The following is a 21,531-nucleotide window of genomic DNA, read 5'->3' as shown; positions in this document are numbered from 1 at the left end:
GAGGTCAGTGACCCGCCAAGGCCGCGCGGCCGAGGTCAGTGCCCCGCCAAGGCCGCGCGGCCGAGGTCAGTGATCCCGCCAAAGTCGCGCAGCGGAGATCAGTGACATTACTTTAGTATGTATATAATACATATAATACAATATAAAGTATAATATTATAAATATATAATAAATTATATGTATAATATGTATTATTTAATGTTATATATTATTATATATATTATTATTATATGTATTATTTATTGTTATATTACAATGACAGTGATGCTGACATTTATTTATATGCATGTTATTACAAAACTTTAATTTATAACACTGTTATTAAATTTATGATACTGTCTGATTGTTTTGAGTTGCGTATTTTCAGTTAAGGTTTATGGATAATTTCCGAAGAAATTGTTTCTTCTCTTAGAGACTAAACTATAGTTTTTATATTTTATAACAACTTAAAAACAACAGATAAAAGTTACTGTGTCAAGCATATTTACAATTGTCATAACATGATAAGACACGATGTGTTTTGTTCAATGCATTTAAACCTAAATGATATCGAGTAACTGATAAATAAATACATCATGTTGCAGATAAATCCGCATGTGAATTATCGCGAAGATCTTCTCTAGAAAAGTTCAAGTATTTCAAATACTAATTAAATTTACAATAGACTTCATCCGCGGAACAATCAATTCTGTTAACTTGTTAATGTGAGTAAGAGGTATCAATGTTGTATTAAAATAAGTACATTGTCGATTCCAATGACATTTCCAACAGAGAAAAAAGAGAATCACGATTAACCAAAGACCTTCGATGTTACGCATGATATTTTATTTATAATATCGTGATGAATTAATTTATTTTTATACCGACCAGCGAAGGGCGCTTTCACATACATTTTGTTTTAGTCTACTCATGGTAGCTATCTTAAAAGAAATGAACATTTTGTACACATACATACATGTGCAATGTACTCACATATGATACGACATTATTACTTGATAACGCATTTATCTTTCGACAAAGTTGAATAATGCTAGCTGCGGCCTTCAAAATTAGCTAAAGCTAAATCTTCTGTACTTATACATGCTTTCTATTCAAAGCGATGAAATATGTTATAATGTTGCACGTAGAATGTAAATAACGCAAGTTATTATATTGATAAAAGTCAAATAAACTATATAAGAGAAGATACAATATAATTTAATAAATAGAATTTTGTTTTTCGCCACCAATGTCAAATCGTTGGCGTTGGAGTATTAAATGTTATAGCATTAATAAATTTAAAGTGTAAAAAGCGATCACATAAATTGACGAAATATAGATATAAAAAGCGCTCATTGTTTTTATAGTTCAATTGTTCAAACTTGATTTTACACCCGGTATATTGCTATACAAGTTTGTATACCGACGCACGTGTACATAACACGGAATAGAACCGTGTCTACCGCACATAGCACGGAATAGAATCATTTCCACGTTTGAACATTGCGTACGTATCGACAAGTCTCTCGTGGACATCGCTACGTAGTTGCTAATGTGCACCACCCGTGGACATGCTCTAGCTTACGGGACGGAAAAGCAATCGCAAAAACTCTTTTGAGTCTGGCCGCTCTTGTTTCTGAACTAAACTGAATACTAGTTGGCAAGTGTACGATAACTTAGCAGAAAGTTTTATTTTCTTTGTAAAAAGTATTTTAAAAATATGGGAAAAACATCAAAAGATAAACGTGATATATATTATAGAAAAGCAAAAGAAGAAGGATGGCGAGCTCGAAGTGCTTTTAAATTACTTCAAATCGATACCGAATGTCACATCTTTGATGGTAAGTTACAAATACAAGAGAGAAAGTAAAATATGTATTTAATAATGTTATGTACACAAAGATATTTTCATTTCTTTTTAGGAGTGTCTAAAGCAGTAGATTTGTGTGCCGCACCTGGAAGTTGGAGTCAAGTGTTAGCTTGCAAGCTGAAGTAAGTAAAATTTTTGAGGAAATGTATGCACATATATCATGTAATAAAAACTTTAATTTCTTATTTGTGATTATAAATAAACCTTATAGTTTTTGTCTTTTTCAGTGAAAATTATAAAAAAGCTATAGAAAAAGATGAAGATGCCTCTCCTCCAAAAATTGTGGCAGTTGATCTACAAGCAATGGCACCTTTAGAAGGAGTTATTCAGCTTCAAGGTGATATCACCAACACCAAGACAGCAGAACATATTATTGCCCACTTTGATAATACTAAAGCAGATCTGGTTGTATGTGATGGAGCGCCTGATGGTGTCTATATTATTTGTTACTTTATTTATTTTGTATATTTTATTAAATTTGAGCAATGAGTATATACATAGGTATTTTATTTTACTTACAGTGACTGGTCTGCACGATATGGATATATTTATTCAATCACAGTTGTTGTTGGCTGCTCTGAACATAACTACACATATCTTGAGACCTGGTGGAACATTTGTGGCAAAGATTTTTCGTGCCAAAGATGTCTCATTATTGTATGCTCAATTAAGGATATTTTTTCCATATGTTTACTGCACAAAACCCAGCAGTTCCCGCAACTCAAGTATTGAGGCATTTGTAGTTTGTAAAGAATATTCGCCGCCAGAAGGTTATCAGCCACACATGCTTAATCCTTTGTTGACACATGAGCCTTGCAATTTTGAAAAGCTGACAGGAATAAATAGGGTTATTGTCCCTTTTGTTGTATGTGGAGATCTTAATCAACTGGATTCCGACACGTGTTATCCTCTGAATGTAAGTATCAACATAATTACTATTTTTTTTCTTTCGATGAATTATATTCGTATCATCTTTTCATATTTCATTTACATTTTATTATGTTTCGATTTTATTATTGTTCGTAGTACGAAGGGAAAGAATACAAATATCGAGAACCAGTGCAATCCCCCATTGCACCGCCTTACGAGGAAGCATTGGCTTTGAAAGGAAATAAAAAGGCTGGAGAAAACGCATTTGTCTTGGATCACAATACTGACTTTAGTGAAGCTGACATCAGTACGATAGTCGAAAACGAAAATGCGATGTCTGTATTTGAGGCACTCGTAATGGAAGTACCTGACAAAGTTTCTTGTAATGATACTGAAACAACTGTTGACGCTTTAAAAAATTTATCAATATCCAAAGATAAAGAATAAAATTAATAATAACTGAAATATCGGAAAATATTTTATATGTGCATATATATGTATCCCTTTAACACTATATTTGACACGTCCTGTAATCATGATTTATCAAATTTGAATATCTATTAAGAGAAATAATTACATATTTGTAGTTTTAGAAACACACATGGTTTACAACCATGTGTGTAAACGTTAATTAAAACATCTGAGACAAACTGAAGTTCTATATTGTCCTCAAACACAATTTTTTTTTAATTTATTCATTTACGGCTGTATTACTTGTTACAGCTATGTCGAATATCAAGTTTGTTTTCAGAAGTTCTGTAGCCTGTAACCAATGAGACGACGCGTATAGCTTTCTAAGATGAATTGAAGATGATTGTAAATAAGATAAGATAATTTAAGATTATGCGTTCTATATTTATCTACTTTGTGTGTACGTAATTGTATATATTATGATTTCGCGAACGTTTCTGATGACTTGTTGAATTTATTCAGTAAACATCAGATCGCGCGGCAATCGATATCTATCATGGATATGAAGAAATGGGCAGAAACAAGGGTAACTAGTGCAAGTGTGTTGTGCATGTCAGTTTCCAAAAATTTTGCTTTTTGACAGGCCGAGCGAACATGCCGTTTCTGCAACAAAGTATTCTGTTGTGTAAAATGTCGCAATCGTCATACAAGTAAGGAACATCCCGATTTGAACATCAATTGTTCACTATGCGCTTCTAAAACTCTGCCAATGCGACAGTTCGAATTTGAAAAATTAGATCTAGAGGATAAGAAATTGTTGTGTCATATAGTTGAAAAGCACTTGCCGTTACGTTGCCAGCTGTGCAGTGACTTATTCGAGTCATTAGAAGATTTGCAATCCATCGGTAATTAAAAGTGTACAATTTTGAAATTCATCCGAAAAATCACAAACTATAGAATATATTTGGTCTTATTCACAGATATATGTGCTGCCATTATTGATAATTATTTAATTATTCAATTATTTAATATTTAAAATTTTAACTACAATTTTTTTTATATTAAAGCTATGTAGAATAAAGTTTTAAATATATTGCATTATTCTAAAATTACACAAATTATATTTGTACGATAAAATTAAACTTATATCAAATATTAAACTTTTGTTTAAAAAAATGTATTTTTGTCAAACAGATCAGTCTGAAAAAATCTTTTTGCAACAATAAACCTATTACTTCATTTTTTAAAAATAAATCTTACAATTAGGCGCATGCAAGTGGAAGTCTCAACATTGGTCTTTCATATCGCCGACGGGTTTCCAACTTCAGAAGTCGAATCAGTGTCTGTTGAGCGACATTGACGATAGCAGATTTATCACACCATCCGAAATCCTTCGGAAAACAAGTACGCCGATGCTTGTCGGGCAAAAGACCAGTTTTGAATATCATACACCTTGCGTGCCAAACTTCAGCTTGAAAACGCCGAAATCAAATTCGCTATCGATCACGCAGAGTAACGCGAAGTCGTCCTCGCAGCACATTAACACCGGCGACACAGATTTCTTCAGCGCAATTGATAATATAACGCCTATTTTGATCAGCAAGAGCGAGTTTTCCAATTCCGTCAAAAACCTGGACATCATGGAGGAACAAAATGAGGACGTGAATAAAATAAATACGAAGATAGTTGCAGATGAGAACCGAGTGTCTTCCACTATAAATACGGATCTGACGTGCTCGAATGTTGATGTTGTTTTGCAAGACTCGCTGGCGTCAGATGTCACTCGCGAAAGATTGTGCAGAGCGCTGGATGTCGTAAAGAAAGTGAGGTTTTCCGATCAGTTTAACTCCCTTACGGAAATGGAAAGTCTGAAGGAGTCTCATATGAGGGATACATCGATGGAAGAAGAGTTTTACGACGCTCATGATATCAATATACGAAACACGAAAAATACAGAGAAAGATAAAGAAGAAACTACAGAAAGTGCGAAGACTATAGAGGATAAACAAAATACAGAGAATACAAAAAACAGTCACGAACAGAGAAAGTGTTCTTTACTAGAACAACCGTTGGAAAACTCTTCAGCTAATTCAAATATTAAAATTATTTTGAACAACACATCGAACACGCAGAAAGATGATCAGATTTTTGACAATACCACAAAAACGCAAAAAGAAAACCAAAATCCTAATAAGAAAATCAGCACTAGTGACTCATCAGTTACGAATCAGCAAAGTTCCAACAGGATGCTGATGATGGTAGTAATGGAGAACAACTCAGGTATGTGTTTTTTTTATTCAAGATCTGTGAAAACAATTTTACAATTATTATGATTTATTTTCCTTTTATATATTTAGGAATGTTGAGCACCGATCTCGTGCCTTTGATTAGTTCAAGTCTGCAGAAGCTGCATGAGCAGCTTGCATCAACAAGTTGTCAGTCATGTCCGAGTGTGACTGAATCTTTAGACAGTGGTAATGTACGTAGAAGATCTATCTTGAAAATGGAAATGAGCGTCTCAACTGTCGATACTTATTTAGTAAACAAAGAGAAACTTACGACTCATCAAGAAGTTCTGTCGTCTTCGTCGTTACCTGTGCAGAAATGTGAAAGTAACAACAATGGTGGATTTTTGACAGCTGTCGCGCAAGCTATGAAACACGCCTTCAAGAGTTTTTCTAGTGAGTTAAAACTTTGAGTATTGAAACGAATATTGTCAAAAATATTGTTAAAGACAATAAACAAACTATAGTTTTGTATAATTATAAAAATTATTTAATTTATTAATTATTATAATTAATACTTTATCTCTATTAATAATTCTAATTATTATTTTTTAGTTTTGAGCAATCCGACAAGAAGAAGTATTCGAGGAACCGAAGTAGTCGAGCAACAAAAGATTATTACGAAATCGACAACTTCACAGGAAGTGACTGACGATCAAGTCTCTACATCCTCCGTCAACAACCAGACGCGTCCTGGTAAACGAAACCGCGAAGTCAGCGAACCAACCACAAGAATGGATTCCAGAACTCCTCTAGCAAAACGTCACAAAGCGTGGTACACGATGATCAAAGGACGTCAGCCGATTGACAGAATGCGGGAGAGTCGTGTGTCAAAATCGCCCAGAGGAGTATCTACAGAAACGCAAGTTTTTAGTCAAGGTTCTTTAACAGTACGCGACACAATTATTCCGCTTCCTACTAGAGCTCATCAGTCTTCGCAAACTGAATAAACAATTCAGTTTTCTATACAAATATAAAACATATTGCGTAAACAAAGTAACTGAATTTTTAAAAATTGATAAAATTTATTCGGAGAATTACATGTATGTCTAAAACTTATATCTATAGAATGTTTCACTGGAAGATTTTAATGACAAATTCTTTGAAATATTCTAAAGTTCGTATCAAAGATTACGGATTAGGATTGAGAGATAAGCAATTAAAAATCATCAATTACAGCGTAAAACTAGCACTTAAAATATCTTTTGGTGGTTTAGAAACACCTTGTATAAACGTATAAAGTAAAATGTTTAAATGTTAAGTTATGCGTGTGTGTGAGTATGCGTGCGAACTTATTGGAGACTGATAAATACTCGAATCACATTTTTGCAGTTTTTTGTTTCTATGTAAAAATATTAACTATTATTGTAATCGTTACAACTTGATCTTGTTACTTGATCTTGTTACTTTTCTTCTTCTATATATTTCTATCGTAAATTTTGTAATAAAGAAACTTTCGTAACATATTATTAAGTATACTTTTTTTTTTTATTTCTGGATATTCGAATTAAATAATTATAATATTTATATACTCAACGGCAAAGTCACAGCAAGTGACTCAGTGTCATGCGATCTAGTAAATAAATTGTAGTAAAAATTGTATGTAATTAATATTGAGTGTCTGTAACAGTCGGTAACAGTGCTCTGTAAATCCAAAAAAGTTTGAGTTCTATTGATCGTCAACGTGACAACTGAGAAATAATGTGAGGTTATGTAGAGGATGCAAGGCGTACGAATTGGTTAAAGATATTAAAGTTAGGTTTTGTTTGAAACGATAGAAATTTCTTCAGTTAATATAAAAGGGTATGTTACAACATAAATTAATATTCTACAATTAAGAGTGTACAAATAAATTAATATTCCACGATTAAGAGTGTACAAATTTCTTCACTTTTACGTTACATACATATGCGTGTATACATACAATAAGTTGTATAGGTTATGAGTTTCCGACTGTGGTTTTAGATTTTACATAGAGTATAATAATGTCCTCGTGGAAGAAAGCTGCAAAAGCGAGTCAGAAGACTCATCGAGAACGTCACCAGCCGGAGGCTCGTAAACATCTAGGCCTGCTGCAAAAGAAAAAAGACTATATTGCCAGAGCCAGAGACTTTCAAGAGAAGCAAGCAACGGTCAAGCTCCTGCGAAAGCGGGCGCTGAACAAGAATCCAGATGAATTTCATTTTCATATGATTAATTCACAACTAATTGATGGTATTCATAGAGAAAAGGACAAAGAGGATCAACATACACCTGAACAGATCAAGTTGATGGAAACACAGGATTTAAACTATATAATTTATAAAAGAAATATTGAAACAAAAAAGATAGAGAAGTTGCAGAGCCGGTTGCACATGATTGATGTAGCCAATGAGACGCCAAATCGACACATTTTCTTTGTGGATGGTGACAAGGAGATAAAAAACTTTAATCCTGCTACGAGATTAAACACACATCCAGCACTTCTGTCTAGACGCATCAATCAACCAACACTAAGTGCAATTAAGAATATGAAATTGCCAGAATTAGATGAAAAAACTATCAGGAAGATTGAGCAGGCAAAACACACAGCTTATAAAGAATTGGAAAAAAGAATTAATAGAGAACGCGAATTAATGATTATACAACAAAAGCTAGAAATTCGTAAAGCGTTAAAAGACAAAACAGTCACGAAACCAAAATTAATAAAACAAGGTTCGAAAGACTCTGCTCCAATTTATAAATGGAAGTATGAGAGAAAACGGTAACGTGTTTACATTGCAAAATTTTGTCTAGTTTTATGTGTAATTATATATAACCCATACTTATTTGTACTTATGAATACTGAGAGTAAAGTTTTGTTGAAAAAAACAAGTTTCTGGTTCATCATAGTTTATTGTGCCCTTAATACATAAAAATTTATTTGCCAAAAACATATTCTTAGAATAAATCGTCATCGTCGTCATCATCATCATCATCATCATCATCATCATCATCATAATCATCATTTTCGTCATCGTAATCGTCAGCATTATCATTTATGATGCCTTCTGGCAAAAGTTCAACTTGTCCTAAACCACCTCCATCCTCTGGCTTTAGAATGGCTAATCCATTTGCACCAAATCTGAGACAGTCTAGGCTAACCTGTGGGAACAAACATGTTACATATTATGAAGCAAGACTTTCTTCATGTGTAAAAACGTCACATGATAAGTATTAATTAATTTAATGAATAAAATTGTTATTTGTTATATTGGTAAAAATACAATACATGTTTCTTGTGACAAAATTAATATATTATATATTTATATGACCTTAAACAATACAGTATCTCGAAACTTTCCTTCCATATTGACACATAGATGAATATTCCTGCCTTGGAAATATATGTTATAGAATCTGACGCACGCTCGGATAACCGGTATTCTTGGAACAGGAACGCATATCGGTCTAGGATTCTTCCCTAGTACAATAAGATAAATGAAACGATTTTCTGTTGTTTGAAAAAAATTTTGATGTAGAAATGTATTATTTTAATTTAAGAAAACCTCCGATTAATTGGCTGTTGATTTACACGTTAAATTGTCGCTCTTACCAGAAACAGTTCTTGTGTACAAAACTCTGTCATTCATGGAAATTTTAGCGGTAAAGCTGAACTCGTCGGCATCGTATGTAATGTTCACACAAGCCTTTTGCTTCCACGTGTCGTACAGAATCTTCGAACAACATCCGCAAACACCACTGCCGCACTGACAAGGTCCCTGTCTGGTCGCGGTGACTGTGCCATTTCCCGATGCTGAAGAATTTGTAGCTTGTCTCAATAGTGTCGTCAATTCTTCTAGAGCTTCTCGCGACGAAAGTCCTTCGATCTCACTGCTGATGATTTTTGCTGTTAAAAGATCCTCGTCACTAGTCAATTTCAAAAGCGAACTTGATCGCACGAGAGAAGCAATTAGTAACGGTAGCAACCAGCATGTGACTTTCATCCTGTGTCCTTGATCTTACCCGGCGCTTAATCGAGATGAGAGAACATCTTCTCGAGATGTGCTCTTTGCAAGACGATCGAAACTCGACTGGCCGGTTAACAGTTCATGTTGACCCCGTTTTAAGGTGAAATTTAGGCTTGACTTCATTTTGAATTACTAGAACTTGTTATAGAAAAAGAAGTAGTGATGTTCTCAAATGTTGACAAGTTTTTCAAGTTTTTTTGTCAATTGTTATATGACAAAAAACGATTTAAAAAATACAGAAAACAATTTTAAGTCAGTGTTATAGTCATTTGTTATCTTTTAATATTTTTAATTATTTTCTGACATTAAATATGACACAAAAAAATATTGTAAAAAATAATTTACAATATTAATTATGACAATTATATTACTGTCTGGAATGTTCCTGTGTTGTTAACACAATGTTGATCTATAAATAGTATTTTGTTAGTTAGATCCGTAAGCGTCGCTTGTTATCCCGCAATTTCTTGTCTATATATATATATATATATATCTGTGAAAATTAATTCGTAAAGAAAATTATAAAAAACAAAAAAAACAAAATATCAGCGATTGATTTTTACTTGCCTTTTTGTGTCTCACAAATATTTATTTATGCATACGTACATACATTATATATTTTATATATAATAATAAGATACATTTAATTGTAACAAACAAAAACAATAAACTTTTTTAACAAACAATGTATAGTAATTGTAAACATGTATTATAATCATATACATGTTTTGTAAATATATATGTATTATACTTTTAACTGTCCGATGTGATCATCATCTTCAGAAGATGTATTTGATGAATTATTATTTAAAGGATCTGGTTCAAAGTTCACCTCGTCATACACTTCTATCTCGCCCGGTTTTGTCTGAAGTATCATTTCATCATTGTCTTCCGGCTTCATCCAAGAAATTCCGTCCGCTCCAAGTTTCACACAATCAAAGTGCAAGATCAATATCGGCCAGTTTACCACGCGTGTCTCAAAATCGATGCACACGTGTAGATTTTTTCCAGACGTGTAGATATCGAAGAAGCGTACGCAGAATAACACGAAGGGAGTATAAAAAGGCACGCAAAGCGGCGCAGGATTTTTAGCTGCAAATCGATTTATTGGAAATTTTCTATCTTTGGAAGCGGACATACATCATTCTTTTGCATAATAGATATTAAAAAGATAATAATATAATAATGTTAAAGAGATGTGATATTATTCTTTTCGAGAAATTGTGTGTATGTGTGTATTTTATATCAATCAAATTTATAAACTAAATTTACTCACCAGAAAAAGTAGGACTAAAAATTACATTATCGTTCATTATCAAATTGAGGCGGATGGCGAAGTCCTCGGGTATGTAAGTAAAATTAACACAAGAACGGCGATTTAAGTTTAAGACAGTCACGTTGATACCGGTGCAACAACCACACGCCAGACCTTCGCAATTGCATTTTACTCCACGAAAGCCAATCGAAGGACTAAGAAAAGGATTACGACTAGTATCTTCAAGTTCCGCTTTCAACCCCATTTGTGTATTTGGATCGTAATATATCATGTCAAATTTGGATAAATCTAAAAAAAAAAGCAATTCTTTGTCATCTAAATGTACGTGTCTTGTTTAAAATAACAAATAACGATAATTTATATTTATCTCTTCACCAATAAAGCCAATGCTCGCGCTGACATCTTGGACCACCAGAACCAGAAGAGATACGTAAACACACTTGTGTAGCATGATTGTACAACCTTCACGTTTGAACGCTGACAGCAGACTGGAATTGGGCACGTATTAAACATTATCTGCTGAAACGTTCATAAGCTTATTAATTATGCATCAACTTTCTTTACAAATCTATATCAGTATGCTCAAGTGTATGTACACAGCTGCTATTAAACGAAATTGTTTACGATTAAATTGTGAAATAAAAAAACTAAAAAAACTAAAATTTAGGTCATAGTATATTTAACTATTATTATAAAAAAATTACTTCTGTTTATTTAAAATATAATAAGTAGTGTCAAATTACTTATTTCAGAAGCAGAAGATGACATTAAGTTGATATAATTCTCTCAAATCAATTTAAATTAATACTCTACTGCTCTACTTAAAATTTATTTTGTTTATACTAATCTGATGAGTTATATTGCACAACTTGCAACTGTTTAAAAAAAAAACAATTTGCACAAGAATAGTAAGATACAAGGGTGCATAAAAAATATTGTGTAAATTATATTTGTTTAATTCCATTTAATTACAGTGCGTCAATAAATACTTAATTACGAACAGTAAGTCATAAATATTTGCTCTTAACAAATAACGATACGCTAATCGAGCAAGTTATTATGGCTGAGGTCACAAATAACTCATATGTAAATCTGTCTTGATAACATCTATCATTTGTCAACAACAAAATCTCACATTGCGAAATTGTGTTTCCTAAATGTAAAGATTTTTTCACGCAATTCTGTTTGAGTTTTTTTCAAACAAGTTCCTCTATCTTCGATTCGTGAATTCTCATGTCAGTCTCCATTTTAATAAAATCAAGAGCGTGTAAAGAGGAAACTATGATAGTGAAATAATAAATTATTATTTGTTAACAATATAAAAAATTATAAAATTATATACACAAAGTTTTAACATATAACAGTCATGTTATAAAACAATTAAAATGCAAAAAAACAATTCTTATAATTTTGAACGTTAAAAGTAAGTTGCACTATCACAATTATGCCAATTCACTGAATTTATCTTCAATAAATTTTTGTTTATCTGACAAATTGTTTCTCGAGTTTTGTCAAAACAACAAAAATTCGCGACAGACAAAGACGAGTTTCTTTCGACTTCCAATTATATCCTACTGACTATACAGCTCTGTACACTTCAAAGTCTTGTGATCTTGCTCTGACGATTTCCACTGGGATGTCTCTCCCTTGCCAGAAGATCCAGACCGTCATTTTCATTATTATGCTTTCCAGCAATAGTTTGATTTGTCGCTTTTTCCGTGTTCTTTTTGCTCTTCCCGGTGCTTATAAGAGCGCTCAACATCGCATCTTCCTCCTCGTCGTCATCGTCATCTAGATCATCAACAAAATCCTCAGCCTTTTCGTTTTCATCATCATCGTCTTCTTCATGTTTTTCGTCGTCTACCTTATCATCATTCTCTTCGTCTAATTCTTCATCGTCTTTATCGTCATCGTCATCGAGAATATCGTCGTCTTCGTCATCAAGATCGTCGTCATCGTCATCTAAAATATCGTCGTCATCAAGATCATCGTCTTCATCTTCCTCGTCTTTGACAGGTTTTTTCGGTGGTTTTTCAGAATCATGAATGGCGTTGACGCTGGTCGACGTCACAGTGGGTTTCTTCTTCTCCCCGACAACTCCTTTCTTCACTTTATTGACGCTCGTCGGATTGGGTTTCGCAATGTATGTGACCTTGTTAGAAGCTTCTGTGACTTGCTCTTGATTCTCATCAGTGCTGCCTTCGGTGTTACTTTCGGTGTTACTTTCAGTCAGATCGGTATTTTTATTTTCTTCCGTATCTTTGTTTTCTTCGTCTGTCTTATCAGCGTTGTCTTCGTGCTCCTCATCGTTATTTCCAAACTCATTGTTCGCAAAAGTGGACAAATCGTGATCTTCAATCGGCGCGGAAGTCGTTGGCCTTGTTAAAATAGGTATAGTAAATTCCAATAATGGCGCTATTGTCGTGGGTCTAGGTCTCTTCGTGGTATCATCGTCGCCGGTGAAAATGTCAAACAGAGCACTGAAACCCAAGATATCGTCTTCGTCATCGTCATCGTCGTCTGATTCTTCCGCGTTACCAACTCCCGATGCATCTGGAACAGAATTCGCTGAAGGTGTTTCGTCCTCGTCGTCGTCGTCGTCGTCATCGTCATCCGATCCGAGGCCGAAGAAGTCGTCGTCATCGTCATCGTCATCCGAAATTTCCGTCTCAACAACCGGAAGTGGTTCGGCTGGTCGGAGTTTCAAACCTTCTGGACCAAATCTAAAGTTTGAGATAAAACTTGTTATATATTTTGTGATTTTTTTATTGTATATTATTTCATAATTTTCACAAAATATGAGAAAATTTTTATTGTTATTTTATGTTAATACCTGAAACAACTAACGCGAAGACTTGCTTCCAATTCAGTAATCGACTGCAATTCTAGACCAAGGCAAGCCTTGAAATGCTTCTTTGCGTCTCGTTGGATAGAATAAATTCTGCCGCAGAAATGGGTAAAACCACCAGGTAGCGGTACGCATACAGGCTTTGGATTTTTACCTAAAATACATAATTTTCTCTCTCTCAATAAATTCAGACTATTTCACATAATACAGTTTAATATAAAACAATTCGTAATTTAAATGCTAAGATATGTAATAAAATTAAACTAGGATAAAATATACAAAGTGTGTCCCACAGCTACCGCATAATATTCAAAGAGAAAACTCTTAGGAACGTCGTATAACAAAAATGACAAAGCTATATAATAGTTCTTAAAATATGAGCGATTGAAGACCACTAATTGCAAAGCTGGTAATCGTTACCGTTACTGCACATGTTTACCGTTAACGATTGTGCTGGTTAATATGTTGTCGCCGAAGCTCAGCTGGACTGCCAAATTGTCACCCTGTAGATACTGCAAAGAAGCGCATCCTGAAAATATATAATAGCAATAAAATACGGAATAGCAAGATAATAAATTCTGCCCGCGTTTTCGCCGCACTTTTTATTTTTCTACACATTTAATTTATGCGCGAGTAATTACCCGGTCCTTTTAGCTGTACAACCGGTATGTGAAAGTCCCGACAGCAGTTACAGATATTTTCATTACAAGTGCAATATCGGTTCACGTTGTCGGTTGCCTGTTTCAACGACATCGTCAGGTCCATGTCATTTTGCTTTGTGTTATCAGTGGCGCGAACAACTCGATGTGTCGCTTCATCGCGATCTACAAATATTTGCAAAAAAAACAAATAAATATCACAATTTTAGATTATAGAAAAACATTAAAAAGTAACACATTACATATTACAAATGTCGCATACAAAAACACTAAATATGAGATTAATGTGTATACACATATTTTTACATGTTTATTAAATGTAATTTATTACTTTTGGTTTTATATTTATTCTCCTTACCGATTACTCGACCGTAAGCCGCGAAGGCTATCAGCAAGAGAATAAGCAACAGCTCGAAAATTGTCGACAGTCGCATCCTTCCGTTTATTCTGGAAACAATGACAAGATCGCGATCGCTATATTACTGTGAGAAATGTCTATTTTGTATGCGGTAGCATGTACACTTCATTATAATTTTTTTTTTTCAAGACAACTTTAATAAAAGAAGTGAATGGAAATTGTACGTGTGAAAAACCAAACTATTCTACGTTCGTGCTAACAACACAACATCCGAGATATTAAATTTAAAAGAGAATTTCTGAATCGTGTCTATGAATATAATTTTGCTTCTTTTTATAAGTTTACTATTACAAGTAAAATTGAGAATCTCTACTTTTTAAGGTTTGCAGATATAAACTAACTAAAAATTCAAGCTTTTTTAATACATGATCAGCTAATATAAATCTATAGAATTTTTAGAATTTCGCAAAAATACATATAATGTTAGTAAAATTGTATATATTTGTTTCATATATTCAAATACTAGAATTTATGTGAAAGCTCTTTTCGTCCAGTGAGCGACCATTGAGATCACATTCCTCAATTTTACGCAAAGCGCGCTTAGTTCTCCACGCACAAGTGCATTAAAAAATTTCATTGAACGTATATTTCTTCGCTCATAATTTTCTATTTTTTCTATCTTCCGTTTGTCTATCATCGAGATAAAATAATAATGTGCAAGATCACTCTATTTCTCTTCTAATATAAAAAGAATTATAATAAGTGATAATCAATTAAAATAATGAGAAAATATAATAAAGTAAAAAAATGAATTAATTAAAACAGTTCTTAGATAAATAAATTTTAGACACGCACGCGCGCGCGCAAAGAAACGAATCTTCTTCCGGTTTCGGAAGGCGAGTTCTTCCCGTCTGTCGGCGACCGGTTGACCTAAATCCCGGTCACGGTCAAAGGCATGTGTCGGAGTAGTGCAGCTCGAAACTCGACGGATTTTAGTGGCACGATCAAGAAGACGTGCGCTTCTACGCGCGGGAGACGTCTGTCGTGTCACCGTTATAAAATACGTTATATACGGTCAAGGTGCTCGATAGAGACTAAGTTACACATTGGCATTCGAACTGAAAAGTTCGAATAAAAGTCGATAAATCGACCGTTGAATATAATCGTAATACTTCGAAATATGAACTTGCATTTTTTGATTACGTAGAGACAATTAAAATTTATATAAATAATACACATGTTTGCGTGACACACATAATTATACTTATTTTAAAATTAGTGTTTATTCTTATAAATTTATCTGTCAAATAATATTCTGCAAGTATTAAATAAAATTTCTGTCAATTTTACATAACATAATAAAGTCTGGAAAAATTAGAAAAATTATTGTTTGTCGATTTTGTTTTTATACGTGTAACACCAAAATAATACCTAGCTTCACCACACGTATAGATACAAAATACACGCATTACTAAGAATTGCTCGAAAAATTAAATGATTAAATATTGACTTTCCGCTTGACGGAGTTGCGATTTTTGATCCTCGAATTGTATGTGACAAATCTACCCACCTGCAGGTCTTCACCAAGAAACCCAAGGAGACAGCTCGTGCTCTCCTGCACCCTACGGCTCTTTTTCCCTGACTCTTCGTCTTACGGAGGCCAATGTCCAACTGAAGATGCCGCCCAACTCCCCCCAAGGTTTCTTTAAAAGTCGGTCACAGGCCACCACCACCTGCCGCCAAGCCGCTGCTAGAATTATTAAACATTCTAATGTGCTCTAGGTAAATCAAAGAAGCGGCTCCGCACCAATCGTCGCGTCGCATTCTTCCGATATTCCGTCGTCCTTCATCGGACGAGAATGATGTGATCGTCGTTCGGACGATGAAAGCGGACCCACCTCTCGATCTCTCTCCGCGAACCGGATAGTGCCAAGCGGTCCACGGATCAATGAAAATGACGTCGGATGATTCAACCCATCCAAAAATATCCGCGAAAGAGGGGAAGTCACGTCGATGACTTCCGTCATTCGTTAATTGCGTCCGGATTCCGTTAGAAAAAGCGACAGGCGATGTCACACATTCGTTCACATAAAATATCGTCGTAAAAAAACTAAGCGATAAATATAATGTTTAGGATATAATTAAATTGATAAAAATATAAGAAATGAGAAATTATGTTAAGTGTAAGAAGATGAGTATAAAAAGATATTGCGAAAATTGTTGCTTCTCGCAAAAGCTCGGCGAATAATTTGTTTTTAAATCAGTTTTGGTTCTAACGTTGAACTATTGTCATCAAATTATTTTGTAGCCAATTAACACATTAACCGTAACATAAACAACAATTGGAAATATTATATCTGCGCGATTACATTTCAATTGTCCTATTTTCCAAGTTTTCTCACTTTCTAATTTTTTCGTGAAAATTGCAATTGGTCTCTACGACGCCGTAAACTCATACGAGTCGCGAATACGCGCTTCGCGCGACACAAATTCTAACCGAAGACCCACTTTCGTCCGCGTCCAGTCTCCGCGGGTGTCTCATGTCTGAGAGAAGAAAGAGGAAAAATATCCGGAACACGCGCGGCGTTCGACTCGAGTATAGTGCGAACTTAATGTAGGCGCCTCGCTCGTTCACGTCCGTTCTCCTCACGTGGAACTCACTCAGAACGATCCACAGAATCGCACTGTTTTGGCAGTTAAGGAGGGGCCTTTCTCCGGTTAGTGGGTCGAAGAAAGTAGTGACCAGGAGTGGTTCACCTTGACTAATATTTGTCTCTCCGTTTGTTCTCCGGTCGCCGATAGCGATGTGATGTCAAGTTCTATCGGAACCTGATGATGGGACATGAGTCAAAAAAACGAAACGAATAATCCGGCAATATATGTGGGCCATCCCGGGGCCGGGGCGGGGGCAAACAAGTTTTTACGTAATGTTGGGATAATCATCGTCGTTCGGTTGCTGCGCCTCGGCTTCTTCACTTCGCAATTGCATCGTTCGCGTGAAAAAAACCGCCCGTATCTGAACAGATAGTATAGTATATAAGCCTATCTTAAGACGGATTGACTCGCGTGACAGCAACATTGATGTCTCGTGAGAGAACTATTTGCGCAATTATCTAACCGATAATAGTTTCCCGGCGATAATCGGTGATAAATTAAATTGCAACCTGTTGTTATTCCTATGCGGTTGCGTGTATAATTACATAATCTGGAAAAAAATCGCAACTTGATAGCGCAGCATAGGTACCTGTAATTGTAAAATTGCACTCTAACATATCTTTATTGCATCAAATGGTTTTTGTTTAATAAAATTTTTCAATAAAAGCAGAGCGACGTGAAGGTTTTAGTTCTGCAACGATCGAATTAGATCTGTTCTAGCGTGAAACGTTTGGCTTGAGAGAGAAAGAGTTGTCTTTTCACTCAGCCCACTCTCTTGTGGTCACGTCAGCACACATTTCGCTCCATTTCTCCTCTCGCAGTCACGCGCGAACAGCGCCCACGCCTGCCCGCGGAAAAAGAGCACCAGTGTAATCGATAGGCCGGAATCGTAAGTGATTTTATGGCAAGACGGCCTATCGCGACTTTTCTTCAAACGGTGAAAGCCGAGAAGAAGGTTTTCGCGCGAAAAAAAAGAAACGTTCGGCGATGCGTGGCGTGTGTTATTAAATTAGAAAACGCTCGCGCGCGAGGTCTTTTTTTGGGCGCGTTAGAGAGTGTTCCCCTAGTTTGCGAAAATTTTGCGCAGTAATGCGCGCGCGCGGAGAGCAACGCACAAGAAATCGGTAATGTTGATAATTAAATTTGAAAGTGGAGCGGATTTGTTTCGATACTACCGAGAACGCGTAATTAATGTTCAACAAAAAGAGATTAAATTGTCTTTTTTTTATCACAATTGTCGATCTCTTGACGACAGAAAATTTGTTGACAACGACATTTTAATGGACGTTCGGCTTCACGGTGAGGAATCGCGCGAGAGCGTGAAGATGCTTATGAGATGACAAACTATACATCTGTGTTTTTCTCCGCTTTCGACAACAATTCACGAGAGAATCGTACATCTATTATAGTAGCTAATATGTTTCCAAAGCTTCTGAAGATCGCCCTCTTTTGGCACCATGCCGCGGAAAATAGTAGTCCAACGTCTTTCGTCCCTCATTCGAACCCCGCAAAGACACGACGGTGTCGCGGAGGGGCACGGTGCCTCGTGGGGCACCTCTGGTGGTGTAAAGAGGTCACCCGGTCACCCAGATGAAGTTCCTTGCCCGCCGCGCGATTTGCATTATCCCCTCGTCGTATCGTTGTTACGCCGGACGGGTGCCCCACCGTCGCAACGGTCCTGACCAATCCTGTCCCCTGTTTTCGTGTCGACTGTGGGACCGGTCGGCGATCCGACACCCGTGGTACCGGCGCCGTGTCCAGATTTAAGCTTCTTCTTTGCCAGGCGAGATCTCCAAGAGAAGATCATCTTACCTCGCGCGCCAGTCCGTTCGTCTCTCGCGCGAGAGCACGAACAATCCCGCGAGCGTCAAACAATCCGATCGTTCTCCGCCGGGAAGAGAGCGCAAGTGAGCGAGCGACAAGTCTAGAGAACACATCATGGCTTTGAGGGCCACGATCTTGGTGCTGATGGTTACGCTAGTGGTTGTCGCGTCCGCTGGATTGCTCGGTGAGCTAATTGGATACATTGTGAACGAAACGCGGCTAAGAACGCTGCTACGACCTTTTTGCGCGGGTGATTTCAACGCGCGCGCGCGGCACGTGTTTGTTACGACTGTCAGTATGACTAAGATTGATGGTAGCGTTGCAAATTCGCACGATAAATCATTTTCTCTTTCGAAATTAATTATTAAGACATATATTTCAAATTAAAATTTCTACTAAGATTTAGTAATTGAAGCTACAAACACACACACACATATGTTCTCTAATTTCATTTTTAGTTACGTAACTCGATTGTAAGCTCGCTTTTTCTTTATCGTGCGCAAAAGTTGACAAAAGATGTTCGAAAGAAAAAAACTGTCTAACTCGATCTAACAATGCGCGAGAAAGTCAGCCGATAAAAATCTACGTTGGCACACTTAGCATCCGGGTGTAGTTTCTTGACCTATTGGTCTCACAAATAAACGCTTTACGAGTGTCATAACTCGATTCGTCATCTCGATCTTCGTGGAAGAATTCGAAAGAAACTTTGTGGCGCAGTGAAACGCGTAGAAATTCGGCTTCCATTTGAACTTTCGATTGGCGGCTACTTTCGTTTTGTTCCAATTTCTCTGTTACTGAGTTTCTCTGCCGTCCCTTATCTCACACACATACACGTGTGTTTCCTGCCCGCAGAGACTCTGCTCTCGTGGGATCTGCCGGAGGTCGAGGGGAGATCGGTCACGTCGCAGTCCAAGTGCCTATGCCAGACTTCCGGTTGTCTGTGCTGTGTTGACCTAAACCTGACGACCACAATTGACTTAGGCGGTCCGGCTTGCGTCAATATCAAGCAGAAGGAGCAGAATGTTTCTTTGAATTTAAGCTACGGCGACAATCCCATTCACAATGCGACGATAAGGATCGGCAAGTAGTCTAAGAAAAGTTAATGACAATAAAATTTATCGTGATAAATTTTATTTAAATGCGATTTTTTAAATTATCTAACTTGAGATCGAAACTTGAATATTAAAAACATTTCAAATGAAATAAATATTTTTATATTTATTATAATATATATAATGTATAATATAAATAGAATTATTCAATTTGCACGAATATTGATCAAATTCAATTTGCAATCTTTTCTATATACATCTTTGCAGCAAATGCGGCCAATAAGCCAACGTGCATGAATCTGCTGTCGGATCTGGCGCAGATTTGCGCACGATTTACGTCAGTGAAACAAGTTGACGTCGGCGGTTATGACGGTTGTATGGTGATCGAGCCGGCTTTGTTAGGCGCGCCACAAGCTACTTACCACATGGGTTGCTTCAACTTTTATCAAGGTGTCCGACAAGTGGAAGTATCCGCGTAAGCAGCTTTGTAGTCTATTATACAGAAACAATTATAACGTTAAATAAATAATCTCAACAAGAGTTCTCGTTGGTTTTGCTTATAAATATTTCCACACAGTATCACAGAGACGACGGAACCCGCCGATATCTCCGAGGATGATGATGACACTTTGAACACCGATGAACTGATCGCCGCGGTGTCCGCTAGCGCAGAACAGGGTATCGCGCTGTTTACTCAGTGGCTCGGTCTCAATTTGAATCCAAAATTGAACATGACCAGTAAGGAGAACGGGCCTCAGGAACAGCAACAGCGAACCGAGCCAAGCACATCTTCAAGATCGGCACGCATGATGGATGTTCAAGTCGACAAAAGCGACGAGCGATTCAAGCAACTGCTGAGCGCTCAAGATAACGTGTTGAAGGGTTCGGCGACTATCGGACAATCCAACGGCATGGAAACTACTTTTGTCTACTCCAGGCCGAGTAATTCGATAATCGGGAAGAACTCGACCGAGGAGGCCAAGAGAAGACTGGAAGCGGAAGTCGTTGTGCCACAACATCGAGTTGTGGTGCCGAAGGAGTCCAGGAGAGGAGGCAGAGCATATAACATTCATCAGCATGTAAACGAGATCTGAAGTGTAATATATAGCGCAGAAAGCTGCCGATCTCTGCTCTAGAACTACAATGCCGCACTAGACTATATTTGTATGCATGCACGCGGAGCTGGGCAAAGAAGAGAGTCTTATTGCTTGATTGCAAAAATAATTTTAGTCTTACAAACTAATTCATGTGCGATGTTTGCACGTGAAAGTTACTTGCTTTTTTTGCAATGGTTTTCAAACACTCGCACTCTCTATTTTTTACACTCTGTATTTTCAGGCATTCCACTATGTGCACATAATGTTTAAAATGTTTTATTTTTGTGTATTTACAATTATTTCCTTTTAACTATTTACATTGCACATGTACTTTAATGCACTTAAATGCAGTAGCCCA

At 36.2% G+C, this 21,531-nt stretch overlaps 7 protein-coding genes across 9 annotated transcripts; 4 read left to right on the top strand and 3 right to left on the bottom strand.

Moving 5' to 3' along the window:
• The first annotated feature begins 1,542 nt into the window (after window positions 1-1,542).
• On the top strand, window positions 1,543-3,184 carry LOC109858441 (putative tRNA (cytidine(32)/guanosine(34)-2'-O)-methyltransferase). Its single transcript, XM_020435702.1, has 5 exons — window positions 1,543-1,820; window positions 1,902-1,971; window positions 2,077-2,279; window positions 2,371-2,765; window positions 2,876-3,184. Exons 1-5 carry the CDS (start codon window positions 1,700-1,702, stop codon window positions 3,164-3,166), a joined length of 1,080 nt encoding a protein of 359 aa, XP_020291291.1. The 5' UTR covers window positions 1,543-1,699; the 3' UTR covers window positions 3,167-3,184.
• Window positions 3,185-3,616: 432 nt separating this feature from the next.
• LOC109858556 lies at window positions 3,617-6,875 on the top strand. 3 transcript variants are annotated; one of them, XM_020435961.1, is made up of 6 exons: window positions 3,617-3,716; window positions 3,774-3,840; window positions 3,961-4,035; window positions 4,397-5,410; window positions 5,488-5,811; window positions 5,971-6,875. In XM_020435961.1, exons 1-6 carry the CDS (start codon window positions 3,687-3,689, stop codon window positions 6,363-6,365), a joined length of 1,905 nt encoding a protein of 634 aa, XP_020291550.1. In that variant the 5' UTR covers window positions 3,617-3,686; the 3' UTR covers window positions 6,366-6,875. The 3 variants fall into 3 exon arrangements, with proteins under 3 accessions (XP_020291550.1, XP_020291559.1, XP_020291542.1); XM_020435970.1 differs by lacking the exon at window positions 3,961-4,035; XM_020435953.1 differs by having other exon boundaries at window positions 3,774-4,035.
• Window positions 6,876-7,005: 130 nt separating this feature from the next.
• On the top strand, window positions 7,006-8,261 carry LOC109858572 (probable U3 small nucleolar RNA-associated protein 11). The gene is made up of 2 exons (XM_020435983.1): window positions 7,006-7,218; window positions 7,381-8,261. The coding sequence occupies exon 2, from the start codon at window positions 7,401-7,403 to the stop codon at window positions 8,160-8,162; it is 762 nt and encodes a 253-aa protein (XP_020291572.1). The 5' UTR covers window positions 7,006-7,218; window positions 7,381-7,400; the 3' UTR covers window positions 8,163-8,261.
• On the bottom strand, window positions 8,252-9,459 carry LOC109858580. The gene is made up of 3 exons (XM_020435994.1): window positions 8,990-9,459; window positions 8,709-8,857; window positions 8,252-8,538 (listed from the first exon to the last, which is right to left on the bottom strand). Exons 1-3 carry the CDS (start codon window positions 9,378-9,380, stop codon window positions 8,335-8,337), a joined length of 744 nt encoding a protein of 247 aa, XP_020291583.1. The 5' UTR covers window positions 9,381-9,459; the 3' UTR covers window positions 8,252-8,334.
• Window positions 9,460-10,017: 558 nt separating this feature from the next.
• LOC109858552 lies at window positions 10,018-11,180 on the bottom strand. Its single transcript, XM_020435938.1, has 3 exons — window positions 11,056-11,180; window positions 10,681-10,968; window positions 10,018-10,496 (listed from the first exon to the last, which is right to left on the bottom strand). The coding sequence occupies exons 1-3, from the start codon at window positions 11,129-11,131 to the stop codon at window positions 10,150-10,152; spliced, it is 711 nt and encodes a 236-aa protein (XP_020291527.1). The 5' UTR covers window positions 11,132-11,180; the 3' UTR covers window positions 10,018-10,149.
• Window positions 11,181-11,626: 446 nt separating this feature from the next.
• LOC109858811 (coiled-coil domain-containing protein 1-like) lies at window positions 11,627-16,240 on the bottom strand. The gene is made up of 6 exons (XM_020436438.1): window positions 16,116-16,240; window positions 14,546-14,634; window positions 14,170-14,352; window positions 13,968-14,057; window positions 13,514-13,682; window positions 11,627-13,403 (listed from the first exon to the last, which is right to left on the bottom strand). The coding sequence occupies exons 2-6, from the start codon at window positions 14,619-14,621 to the stop codon at window positions 12,278-12,280; spliced, it is 1,644 nt and encodes a 547-aa protein (XP_020292027.1). The 5' UTR covers window positions 14,622-14,634; window positions 16,116-16,240; the 3' UTR covers window positions 11,627-12,277.
• A 2,681-nt stretch (window positions 16,241-18,921) lies between these two features.
• LOC109858749 lies at window positions 18,922-21,360 on the top strand. The gene is made up of 4 exons (XM_020436309.1): window positions 18,922-19,208; window positions 19,877-20,104; window positions 20,344-20,551; window positions 20,654-21,360. The coding sequence occupies exons 1-4, from the start codon at window positions 19,139-19,141 to the stop codon at window positions 21,168-21,170; spliced, it is 1,023 nt and encodes a 340-aa protein (XP_020291898.1). The 5' UTR covers window positions 18,922-19,138; the 3' UTR covers window positions 21,171-21,360.
• Window positions 21,361-21,531: the final 171 nt, after the last annotated feature.

The sequence above is a fragment of the Pseudomyrmex gracilis genome, unplaced genomic scaffold (genome assembly GCF_002006095.1).
Source record: "Pseudomyrmex gracilis isolate BER0280 unplaced genomic scaffold, ASM200609v1 scaffold_6, whole genome shotgun sequence".
In the NCBI taxonomy this organism is placed as follows: domain Eukaryota; kingdom Metazoa; phylum Arthropoda; class Insecta; order Hymenoptera; family Formicidae; genus Pseudomyrmex; species Pseudomyrmex gracilis.
The sequence above is the reverse complement of the archived record's forward strand: the minus strand, read 5'-3'. Positions and strand labels throughout refer to the sequence as shown.

Coding starts and splice junctions, on each gene's coding strand:
- LOC109858441 (XM_020435702.1), top strand. CDS start 1,700: ATGGGAAAAACATCAAAAGATAAACGTGATATATATTATAGAAAAGCA. Junction 2,280..2,370: donor ATGTGATGGAGCGCCTGATG/GTGTCTATATTA, acceptor TTTTACTTACAG/TGACTGGTCTGCACGATATG. Junction 2,766..2,875: donor ACACGTGTTATCCTCTGAAT/GTAAGTATCAAC, acceptor TATTGTTCGTAG/TACGAAGGGAAAGAATACAA.
- LOC109858556 (XM_020435953.1), top strand. CDS start 3,687: ATGGATATGAAGAAATGGGCAGAAACAAGG. Junction 3,717..3,773: donor AGAAATGGGCAGAAACAAGG/GTAACTAGTGCA, acceptor GCTTTTTGACAG/GCCGAGCGAACATGCCGTTT. Junction 5,411..5,487: donor AGTAATGGAGAACAACTCAG/GTATGTGTTTTT, acceptor TTATATATTTAG/GAATGTTGAGCACCGATCTC.
- LOC109858572 (XM_020435983.1), top strand. CDS start 7,401: ATGTCCTCGTGGAAGAAAGCTGCAAAAGCGAGTCAGAAGACTCATCGA.
- LOC109858580 (XM_020435994.1), bottom strand. CDS start 9,380: ATGAAAGTCACATGCTGGTTGCTACCGTTACTAATTGCTTCTCTCGTG. Junction 8,858..8,989: donor GTACACAAGAACTGTTTCTG/GTAAGAGCGACA, acceptor TTATTGTACTAG/GGAAGAATCCTAGACCGATA. Junction 8,539..8,708: donor GAGATACTGTATTGTTTAAG/GTCATATAAATA, acceptor TTGTTCCCACAG/GTTAGCCTAGACTGTCTCAG.
- LOC109858552 (XM_020435938.1), bottom strand. CDS start 11,131: ATGCTACACAAGTGTGTTTACGTATCTCTTCTGGTTCTGGTGGTCCAA. Junction 10,969..11,055: donor CGCGAGCATTGGCTTTATTG/GTGAAGAGATAA, acceptor TTTTTTTTTTAG/ATTTATCCAAATTTGACATG. Junction 10,497..10,680: donor TTTTAGTCCTACTTTTTCTG/GTGAGTAAATTT, acceptor ATCGATTTGCAG/CTAAAAATCCTGCGCCGCTT.
- LOC109858811 (XM_020436438.1), bottom strand. CDS start 14,621: ATGCGACTGTCGACAATTTTCGAGCTGTTGCTTATTCTCTTGCTGATA. Junction 14,353..14,545: donor GGCTTACGGTCGAGTAATCG/GTAAGGAGAATA, acceptor AAATATTTGTAG/ATCGCGATGAAGCGACACAT. Junction 13,404..13,513: donor CTTCGCGTTAGTTGTTTCAG/GTATTAACATAA, acceptor CTCAAACTTTAG/ATTTGGTCCAGAAGGTTTGA.
- LOC109858749 (XM_020436309.1), top strand. CDS start 19,139: ATGGCTTTGAGGGCCACGATCTTGGTGCTGATGGTTACGCTAGTGGTT. Junction 19,209..19,876: donor CGCGTCCGCTGGATTGCTCG/GTGAGCTAATTG, acceptor TCCTGCCCGCAG/AGACTCTGCTCTCGTGGGAT. Junction 20,105..20,343: donor CAATGCGACGATAAGGATCG/GCAAGTAGTCTA, acceptor ACATCTTTGCAG/CAAATGCGGCCAATAAGCCA.